This window comes from Tigriopus californicus, chromosome 10, assembly GCF_007210705.1.
Source record: "Tigriopus californicus strain San Diego chromosome 10, Tcal_SD_v2.1, whole genome shotgun sequence".
Taxonomy (NCBI): domain Eukaryota; kingdom Metazoa; phylum Arthropoda; class Copepoda; order Harpacticoida; family Harpacticidae; genus Tigriopus; species Tigriopus californicus.
The window spans coordinates 8524084-8534028 of record NC_081449.1 but is presented as its reverse complement, the minus strand read 5'-3'; the positions used below and the strand labels follow the sequence as shown (position 1 = coordinate 8534028).

At 47.2% G+C, this 9945-nt stretch overlaps 4 protein-coding genes across 5 annotated transcripts; 3 read left to right on the top strand and 1 right to left on the bottom strand.

Annotated features, from left to right (window-relative positions):
- Nucleotides 1-1460: 1460 nt before the first annotated feature.
- LOC131889597 (GTP:AMP phosphotransferase AK3, mitochondrial-like) lies at nt 1461-2736 on the top strand. The gene has a single exon (XM_059238736.1). It carries the CDS (start codon nt 1748-1750, stop codon nt 2456-2458), a length of 711 nt encoding a protein of 236 aa, XP_059094719.1. The 5' UTR covers nt 1461-1747; the 3' UTR covers nt 2459-2736.
- Nucleotides 2737-2864: 128 nt separating this feature from the next.
- LOC131889592 (zinc finger protein 830-like) lies at nt 2865-4940 on the top strand. 2 transcript variants are annotated; one of them, XM_059238731.1, is made up of 4 exons: nt 2865-2985; nt 3062-3764; nt 4493-4662; nt 4728-4940. In XM_059238731.1, exons 2-4 carry the CDS (start codon nt 3117-3119, stop codon nt 4930-4932), a joined length of 1023 nt encoding a protein of 340 aa, XP_059094714.1. In that variant the 5' UTR covers nt 2865-2985; nt 3062-3116; the 3' UTR covers nt 4933-4940. The 2 variants fall into 2 exon arrangements, with proteins under 2 accessions (XP_059094714.1, XP_059094713.1); XM_059238730.1 differs by having other exon boundaries at nt 2920-3764.
- Nucleotides 4941-5230: 290 nt separating this feature from the next.
- On the top strand, nt 5231-6435 carry LOC131889595 (tRNA N(3)-methylcytidine methyltransferase METTL6-like). Its single transcript, XM_059238734.1, has 2 exons — nt 5231-5607; nt 5725-6435. Exons 1-2 carry the CDS (start codon nt 5455-5457, stop codon nt 6415-6417), a joined length of 846 nt encoding a protein of 281 aa, XP_059094717.1. The 5' UTR covers nt 5231-5454; the 3' UTR covers nt 6418-6435.
- LOC131889607 (uncharacterized) lies at nt 6422-8943 on the bottom strand. The gene is given in 3 exon segments (XM_059238746.1): nt 6422-7510; nt 7512-7753; nt 7850-8943. Coding segments are annotated over 3 exon segments (1839 nt in total). The 5' UTR covers nt 8374-8943; the 3' UTR covers nt 6422-6437.
- Between the last annotated feature and the right edge of the window lie 1002 nt (nt 8944-9945).

The window sequence follows — 9945 nt, the reverse complement described above, 5'->3', positions numbered from 1 at the left end:
TGTTCATCATACCGGTGGAGTTTCCATGGATTGGACTGGCATAAGAGGTTATTTTCATTTCATTGCACCCATTATAGCCAAACTCTTGTATTCGATTCAAACATTTTTTGTGGCATTGGAATGAAGTCTCTGAAATTGATTGTCGTACAGAATAAACCCAATTTATCATCCCACTGCACTGACAGGATCTTAAGGGTGGATGGTAAGCGGGCATTACCTCCGTCATGTGTGTGAATGGTATTTTGTTTACAAGGGCTAGAGAAAAAGCATCATGAAAAAGAAAACAATGCTTTGACGGCTATTTCATGCTATTTGGCTGATAGTGGATAGGGACTCTAACATTCTATGACATGAGACTTCATAATAGCATGCAGCACATAGATGAAGCAAGGCCTAGAGAGTGCAATGAAAGCAAGCCAAGCAGACCCTTTTGGAACAACTGAGTTGTCAGCTGCTGACCCTTTATTCCCAACACAAAAACAGCAACGAAAAATCTATAGCGGACCTTTGGAGTAATTTAGTTGCGTGATTATGAAAATCTGATATTGTGTTAGACATAGTCTGAATGCAATCTTCGCGAGTCGACCATAAGCCAATAAAGATTCCTTTTAGATAGCCATACCATGGATAGATGTGTGAAACTTAGGGCGGCGTTATACTAGGATGGAAAACCAAGATTGAATCCAGTTTGAGGATTGAAGTAGGAGTAATGGTCGGGCGAGTTTTCCGCAATATGAGTCTTTTTGTCATTAGACATGAAAAGTCATGATATAGTGTTTATTGCTTTTTGATAAGCTATAACACCATTCAGCAATGAGGAAAAAGTTCATTAAGATTAAGCCAAACAGAAAGTGGGCGGTGCTTGTCACATTTCACAGAAAGATATTCAAGCTTGGCGAACATGTCTAGCTCAGCTTCTCCGGATGATTGATGGTATTGAGGATTGCATTGATGATTCCGTTCAACGAAATGCTGCAAATGGATAATCACGCAACTGAAGTTCCAAATCGGACTTCAAAAGTCCGTAGGTGCTTTTAAGGTTTCGTTTTTCTTGCTGTTCATCAAATATAGAAAAGAATTTCGAACTGAAACTGACAACCGTTTTTTTGGAAACACTAATGGTTACCGATTCAGGTGCAGTAGAAGACCATAAAAGTTTTTATGCTGCATATTCAACCTACACCAGACTCGGGGGTTCATTGATCAGCCTCTCACTCAACCTCCAGGATCATTTTCCACTCGCCAGTGGGCCAAGAAATTGCGGCCTGGAATGGGCCGTCGAAAACGAGAACGAGAAACATGAACAAACCTGGGGGGAAGGCAGAGCAAGCAAGCAAGCACATAGTGGCCGTAGGTAAGGGAGCTCCGGCCATGGACTAACCAGCCGGCTGGTTTTAAGTTGGAGGCTATGGCATTATGGCCTGATTCGCCTGATTCGGCCAGGACCTCGGGAACGAGCGAGCGAGCGAGCCACCCTCGGGTGGTTTGTAAGCAGTAAGGCACTCCATGAGTAAGCACAGCGCTCAGATATCCTGTAAGTTCAGTCAGCGGCCCATGGCAAGTTCAGAGTTCTCAATTGAGCCTACGAGGCCGAGATGCCGATGCTGAATTGAGGGCGCTCATTAGTTTGGAATACATACACGGACGTCGTAGCTTGGTTCAAAGACTGGATTCCCGTCGGTCGCGTGATTGATTGTGTGGCGTTTCGGATTGACCTTGTCTGGTGGTACGTATCAAACCCGTCATCATGCCCTTTCTACGCCCTATTTCGAGCTGCCTTCGGCTAACCGTGAGCCGCTCCTATGCCAGTGTGCCGCCCCAAGGCATTCACGCTCTCATCATTGGTGCCCCGGGCTCGGGCAAAGGCACCATCTCCAACTGGATCGTGCGCGACTTTAAGCTCCAACACGTGAGCTCGGGTGATTTGCTTCGCGATCACATGCGACGCGGCACGCCCTTGGGCCAGGAAGCCCGCTCCTTCATGGAGAAAGGCGATCTTGTGCCTGATCAGACCATGGTGGGCTTGATTGCGTCCGAGCTCAAGGCTTTGGGCCAGGGCAATTGGCTCTTGGATGGCTTCCCCCGGACCTTACCGCAAGCTGAGACTTTGCAAAAGGAAACGCCGGTCAACGTGGTCGTCCATCTGGACGTGCCGTTTGAGACCATCATTGGCCGTGTCAAGGACCGTTGGGTGCATCCGGCCTCGGGTCGCATTTACAATACTGTTTTTAATCCCCCCAAGGAGCCCTTCCAGGATGATATCACGGGTGAGCCGCTCATCCAACGGGAAGATGACAAGCCCGAGTCGGTCCAAAACCGCTTGCAAATCTTTTCGGATAGCACCCAGCCCGTCCTGGACTTCTATGACAAGATGGGTATTCTCAAAGTTTTCCATGGCACGGAATCGAAGAAGATTTACCCGCATGTCCAGAAATACATGCACGAGAAGTTCCAATAAGCATTGGTCGGTTGAGTTGATTGAACCCGACGAGAATCGAATACAGGGTCCACCTCGACTTGTTGTGTCCCATCCCAGTCACCACTCCGGTACGTAATGAGTCGCCCACCCAGGCCCTCATGCCTTCCCTCTCCATTCCACATTGCCACCGCATTCCAATCGCTAAACCCAATGCATTTGAAATTTGGCTCCGTCCTGATTCACATATTCTTGAGATATATATGTCCTTGTATGTCTTTGTTTAACACGCCAACCAATAAATGCAGCCCAGAATCGTACGCTTGGTCTATTGGGGAACGCTCGACATGATCACATAGAACTGGCAGCCCTGTTTAGAGGACCCCGTACGGTTAAGGTGGGCCCATTTCCGTGCCCAGTGACTGGCAAGTGGCAATTGCTTTTTTCTAATTTTTCCTTACTCTTGGCTCGGCCACCCTGATCAGTCATCTGTCGATTCATTCTCCATCTCAAATGTCAACAAAGACGCCCAAACCCGTGAATCCGATATTATATCCGAGGACAGAGAAGTGCGCAACGTGATGATCAGGTCTAGTCCAGGTTGCGGCAGGTGACTAACGAGGGCTATTTTACCACTTCAACTAGGTCGGGCCCATTGTCCGGAAACGTGTCAAGCCATATTTAAACTTGAAAATCAGTCATGGCTAAAGCTAAATCCATCGGCCAAGCCGAGCTTCGCAGACTCATGCAAAAAGCTCAGACCTCCTCCTCCTCCTCCTCCTCCTCCTCCTCCTCCTCCTCCTCCTCAACATCATTACTGTCTGGCCTGGAATCCGGAGCCGGGAAATTCAGCCATAAAAAAAAGAAATATAAACTAAGCTCGCGGGAGCTCCATCTATTGGCGGAACAAGAGCGAGAGGCGCAGGAGCTCGAGTCAGACCGCCATCAACGTCACACCAGCCAATCCCTGCCACTGTCGCCATCAAATGCTCCTTCAGCCCATCAATCAGTACCCAAGAAGAGTATCTTGAAGAATTCCGGGGCTCCGGGTCACGATTCTTCCGCCCAGGCTTATGCTCAATATCGGGCTGCCATGGCCACGACCGCCATATCCAATTCGGCGTCCATATTCCCTTCTACCGAATCGACGGTAGATGTGACAGCCACCCAAAGCGTCACCTTCAAAAGACCGGCTAATCCGGCAGGAGCCCCTGATTTAGCGGCGGCCAAAATAAGCAAAGTTGATACTCAAGCCCCCACCAATGGGGGTGATATGATATCGAAAGCTGACCCTTCGGATGAGGCTCTCCCCGAGGGTTTTTTTGATGACCCCGTCTTGGATGCCAAGGTAAGAGATTGAATTCGATTCCATAATCAAAATTGATCCATGTGCAACGGTATTCATTGATTGGGACTGTAGGCGAATAGATTATTGAGCCAATTACTCGGATGAATCCGCAATTTAAACGACAAATGGCTTTTTCGACGTAGGATATGTTTTTACTAGACACAGTATTGACATATGCAGCTATTTTGATGAAAGTGGTCTGCTTGGAACGCTAGATCAGTAGCTAGCTACCTTCACCTTTGTTTGTTGAAGGTCAAAGGCAAATGATATTATCAGACATGTCAAGGACTCAAACGATCTGATGTTCAATGCAATGTTAGCAGGGATTGACATATCTGCCTTTAAATCAAAGATGGCAAGTCGACAACAAAGCTTGCTGATCGTTTTAAACGTTGAATTCAAATTAGACGACAGAACTATTTTTGTGGTTGAAGCACATTTTTGGCCAGAAAGTTCAAACTCTTGTTTTGATAAAGCTAGAAGTTCTCTTGAAAATACGACTAAATGTGTAAAAGACCCCAAGGAAATGAGCAAGATTTTAATTTTCGAACGAACCAAATCCAAAATCTTGGAAAAGGTGAGTAAGCTTATTTGTTCAAAGCATTTTACCATATTCATTGCCATTTTCTCGGTGGTATAATGACGAATGACACTATTCAGGCATGAAGAACACCTTAAGACAAATGGGCAATATTTCCAATGATTTCAAACCTTGAAAAATATTTCAGGCACGTCACGTGGAATATCGCGATCCGGGTGATGAGGAATGGGATAAGTTTCAAAAGGAAATCACGCAAGAAATCCAAGGGGCTCAAGATTTGGCGCAAGAGGATCAACAGGAAGCCACCTCGGATCGTCAGCTAGACGAGATTGACGAACAAATGCGGGCGTGGCATCGGTAAAGTTGAAAAATTTAACCCACCTTAATGGTTCGATGTAAGATGAAGTGTTTGCGCTTTTTAGAGTGGCCATCCTCGAGAAAAAGATGGACGCCATCGAGCAAAAAAGGGGGCGAAGTCAATCCCATCATCCCATGTCAGTCCCACCCCCAATTGGGAATGGCCGCACCGACCGAGGCAATAGTGGCAGTGACGACGACGAAGACGACGAGGACAATGGTGAAAGCTTGGATGATATTGATATATTTGATTGGCGAAAGAAATGTTGATAAAAGTTTATCTTCAGTTTCAAGAATGATTTTTAAAGATCTGTTATTGAGAAATGTTCAGGTTGTCTCGTTGGATATTTAATTTTGCATTAGCTATTCCGGTGCTGTGGTAAATGTCCTGGTTCCATTATGGATGTCAGGTTTTCATTTATCTCAAGGCCCCATGTCATCAGCAGAACATCAGCTTATCAAGAAAGTCCAACGAGTGTTTTCATTTCGTTTGGTTGGTATTATTAACTTCAAGTCTAAGGCATCGGACTGAAAACTGCGGCAATCCTGATTCCGTTGGAGCTGTTAAGAATCGAGGTTTGCGTGAATGTCGTTGCTGACCAGACCGCTACTCAGGCCTAGCTCGAGGGAAGGTTGTTGGTTGTTGGTTGTTCCATGTCATTCACGCATCAACAACTTCGCTTTCAAAACAAAGCTAACGAAACAACGCGATCTCGTTGGGTGCACGCAAAACCAGGGGTAAAAACCTCATGACCGTGTATTTGGCAACATCCAACGTCTTAAGTACGGAGCATGGGAGACGTTTGGGAAGGAAAAACTCAAGGTCGAAGCCTATCGGAAGAGGAGCAATCGCGGTTATCCCGTCAAGACGAGCGACGAGTGAATGAATTCAAGGCCAACAAATTCCAGCGCGAGGCCCAAAAGCATTGGGACCTCTTCTACAAGGTGGGTGAGACCAGAGCGTAGGTAGGGCCTGATTTGTTCCCTGACATCTTTTATGCACGGCTCGCGAATCTAGACCTGCTACGTAGTAGTTATTGGCGATCGTGTGCTCGTTTTCAGCGCAACACCACCAACTTCTTCAAGGATCGGCATTGGACCACACGGGAGTTCCAGGACCTCTTGCCCTCCTCGGATGATAGTCACGGGACGGACTCCCCGCGTCCAACGCTCTTGGAGTTGGGTTGCGGTGTGGGAAACTTCGTCTTCCCGCTGATTGAAGAAGACACCTCGTTGTTCATCTACGCGTGCGACTTCTCGCCCAGAGCGGTGGAACTGCTCAAGGCCCATTCCAAGTACAATGAAGACCACATCAAAGCCTTTCAATGTGATATCACCCAATCCATCACGCCTCGGGTGCCCGATCCCGGGCAGAAAATGGACCTCGTGAGCATGGTGTTCGTGCTCTCGGCTTTGAGGCCATGCGACTTCGACGTAGCCCTCCGAAATGTGTGCGATTGCATGAAGGAGGGCGGAGTGCTCCTTTTCCGTGATTACGCCGTCAATGACATGGCCATGGTTCGTTTTGGTCCCGGACACAAGATTCGGGACCAGTTGTACTTGCGGCAAGACGGAACTACGTCCTACTTCTTTGAGATCGAGTTTCTCCGTGATTTAATGACCCGAGCGGGTTTCAAAGTGTTGCATTTAGACTACATTCAAAGGAAGACTGTGAATAAGAAGGAAAATGTGGACGCCGAGCGACTCTTTGTCCAAGGTCGGTTTCTTAAGAGCACGAAAATCATTGTGAAATGAAGCCTTGAGGGGAGAGCATTTTATTTGCCATAATTGATCAACGCTTGGGCGACGTGATTCACTAAACCCGATATCTGGTCCATGTCATCTGGATGGCACCTGGCCCGAAACTTAGGCATGAACTTGTCCGGATGCCAAAGTCGAATTTCATCCCTCAAAATCAATCGCATCTTTTGGGCATTATCCTCCGCACTTCCAGAGGAGGCGTTCGATATTTGGGAATCTAATAGAACGTTGACCACATCTTGAGGCGACGTGTCCACACTAAAAGGAAATGATCGCAACCGTATAGTCTTGACACTTCTCTCGGGCTCGAGAAACGTTGCCTTAAAACGGGAGTAGTTATTTGGTAGCTTCGGAGTACGATTGGCGTCTGCTGGCGGCTTGAGTTTCAGGTTATTTTGAAAGGCTGAAGGCTTATCATGAAGTTTGTCCGTCCTTTTTGGAGAACTTTTGCCTGGGGCGGCATTCGGGCCCTGTCTATGACGTTGTCGGATGAACTCTTTGTAGATACGGTCCGCCCAAGTATCAAAACTCTCGCCAATGAAAGTCCGACACTCCTCATCCTCGAGTGATTCTAGGACATGATTCGACCCCATACGTTCAAACAAGTCCTCTCGAGCATTAAGCTCCAATTTCTCTCTCCAACTGTCTTCTTCATTTGGGCGAGCCTCGGCCTCCTCTTCCTCGCGTTCGTCATCTTCCTCCTCCATGAGCATTTCTAATTCTTCATCCAGCGCGTCGAGAAAATCTTGGCAACTTAACCCTTTTTTATTCGTGATGTGAAGCACGGGTCGGGATTCGGCCTTGAGGGGTAGCACGAGATCTTTCATCAGTTCAATATTACCACGTTGAAGGCACCGTTTCGCCGCGTAGTACAACGGAAAGTTTCGGTCACGGTCCGGGATTTGGGCCGAAGCACCGGCATTTAAAAGTACGCCCACACACTCGTAACTACCTCGTTTGGCGGCCAAGTGAAGGGCGGTCTGTCGTCGCCCATTGAGCGCGACGTCGATCTGATCCGTATGTTGTCGGAGATGTCGTCGAAGCGACTTAAATCGATCGCCTTGAAGCCACCGTTTAAGCCGTCGGCGATCCCGAGTCGAGAGCGACATACTTTTCCACGGCGTTCGTCAGTTTTTGATGCATGCGCGTGTTCACTTGCCACTTGTCGTTGATCTTGGCACAAAGATGGTGGAAATAGTCAGGCGTGACCAAGATCTGACTCTGAGCGTCGCTTAGGGGGACCTCGAGCCCATGGGCGCTACGAATGGCTAAAACAATCTTATTGCGTTTGCCCACGGTCATCCCCGAGTTCTTGAACCCGGCTTCCAACCTAAAACCCAAAAAGCCCGCATAAGGTCCTACTATTTAGTCCATAGCCTGCCCGGCCTCTTGGACGGCCAGACCAGTAGTACAGTGTGCTACATACCCGAGCGTGTGGAATTGCTTGGCCAACCGCAAGGTACGGCATTGTAGGTGGAGAATGAATGGTTCGAACTTGAGCACGAGCGTGCCGGGAACGGCTGGCTGAGTCGAGGCCTCGAGCACACGAGTCCACACGGAATCTGCGGGAGCGATGGGATCATGCGAGAGCCAGATCCACTCGCAGCCCTGCTTCCGGACCGGACCCGAGGGGGTGTAGGCCTCACGGAAAATCACCACCCGCCCACTACACGAACTGAGGGTGGCCAAATCCGGGTGTTGGTTGAGGGCCGTAATCAGTCGTTCGAGTCCGGCATCGATGGCTCCTTTCCGGCTCAAATCTGCTTGCGTCAAGCATCGGTGCTTTTGGGCCAGGAACAAGGCCGGGCTCATGCCCAAATCCGCGATCTCGTGAGTCTCGTGAGGCGATGGGGCAGGGGGCCGCTTCCGACTTGATGACTCATGTCCGCCATGGCTCTGCATCTGGGGTGGGGGGCCAAGGGGAGCCAGGGTAGGGCGGCACTCAGCCATGAACGTAAACCCCTGGGAGGGCTCGGTTAGACGGTTCGATCGCAAAAGCCGCTCGCTCAAAATTCATTCACCCTGAATTCATGTGTGCAAGCCAACAGGTTTGCAACTATGCATGTGTCGGCTAGAGACTCAAGTCTAGTGTCGGCTACTGATGGGAAAAGGGCAAGTAGCAAGTCATCACAGACACCCAAATACTTCTTGTTTACAAGCAAAGCTTGGCCAAGTACTAGAACTTGGGCAAGCTTAACCCAAGCAGAGATCCGCTGCTAGCGTAAGGGGCCCATATAGTTAGCTCAGGAAAACCGCAAAATGAGGATTTTTTGTTCGTAGTTAAAGTCAGATCGCCAGAAATAAACCAAGAATTGAACCAAAGCCATGTTACTGCCTCACTGTTGGCGCATATTATTGCTTTTCCTGTATAAGCTGACTTAATTTGCCCTGATATAAAACTTCTTGCGTAAGTTTGGCCACACCATTTTCCCCCCAAGTGTCTGTGTACAAACCCAAGTTTGGGCAAGTTCCTACTTGGGCAAGTTAAGCACCGGACTACTTGCCCTGTCGGTGCTTGCTTCACATCAGTAGTGTCGGCATACTAGACACTTGGCACTTCCAAAAGGTAAACGTTATTCTCCACCGATTAGTTGGCGGTGCTCCTTTTTTAAATCTTAAGCTGACCTAATCAAACCTAATCTAACCTAACCTAACACGATAATCTAACCTTACCTATCCTAACCTAACACGATATTAACAACCCTTAGAGTCTCTATCTAAACCTTTTAACATTTGGCCACAAATTTAAATATGAGCACCGCCAACGAATCGGTGGAGAATAACGTTTATCGTTCCAAAATCAACAACCAAACCAGGGTTACCAGGTTTTCAGAAGATTGTTCAGCCATCTTGACATTCTCATTCCGCCAAATTCTGCCACATTTGGACAATTTTGCTTGCTTGTATACAAAACATTGTTAATAGCAATGTATCACAACGTTTTAGGCATATAAATAACCTAGAAATCAAGCATGTAGTGTGCAATATGACAAATTGTGCTATTAGATTCTGAGCAAATGTGGCAAAAAACTGGAAAAGTAACAAAATTTGTCTTTTGTGTTAAACAAATATTGTTCAATCAATCTTGATCGGGTGCTCACCGTCGTTTTTGTTTATGTGATCAAAACACTTTGCATTAAAGGTTAAAGGCCCCATAGCATTTAAAAGCAGGGATTGAACCGCTACCAAAAAACTGCTTTTGTTACCGTTGCCTTTATTGAAAAATGTAACGCGAGTAAAATTACTCCATACCTAAATAAATCTAGTGCAGGAATGATGCTACATTACAAATTTTCAAGCATTTTCATTTCCATTTGTCCGATAGTGAACTGGTGCTAAATTACAAATTTTCAAGCATTTTCAGTTCCATGTGTCCGATAGTGAACTGGGAACAACAGGACTAAAAACAAGACTTTTGAGTGAAAGTTATTTTCCTCTTCATAGCAAAACTTTTTCTCTTCACTTTTAGTTCTTTTATTGTGTGATTGCTTTCATTTAAAACTTGAACTCCAAAAGAATTCC

Coding starts and splice junctions, on each gene's coding strand:
- LOC131889597 (XM_059238736.1), top strand. CDS start 1,748: ATGCCCTTTCTACGCCCTATTTCGAGCTGCCTTCGGCTAACCGTGAGC.
- LOC131889592 (XM_059238731.1), top strand. CDS start 3,117: ATGGCTAAAGCTAAATCCATCGGCCAAGCCGAGCTTCGCAGACTCATG. Junction 3,765..4,492: donor ACCCCGTCTTGGATGCCAAG/GTAAGAGATTGA, acceptor AAAATATTTCAG/GCACGTCACGTGGAATATCG. Junction 4,663..4,727: donor CAAATGCGGGCGTGGCATCG/GTAAAGTTGAAA, acceptor TGCGCTTTTTAG/AGTGGCCATCCTCGAGAAAA.
- LOC131889595 (XM_059238734.1), top strand. CDS start 5,455: ATGGGAGACGTTTGGGAAGGAAAAACTCAAGGTCGAAGCCTATCGGAA. Junction 5,608..5,724: donor ATTGGGACCTCTTCTACAAG/GTGGGTGAGACC, acceptor GCTCGTTTTCAG/CGCAACACCACCAACTTCTT.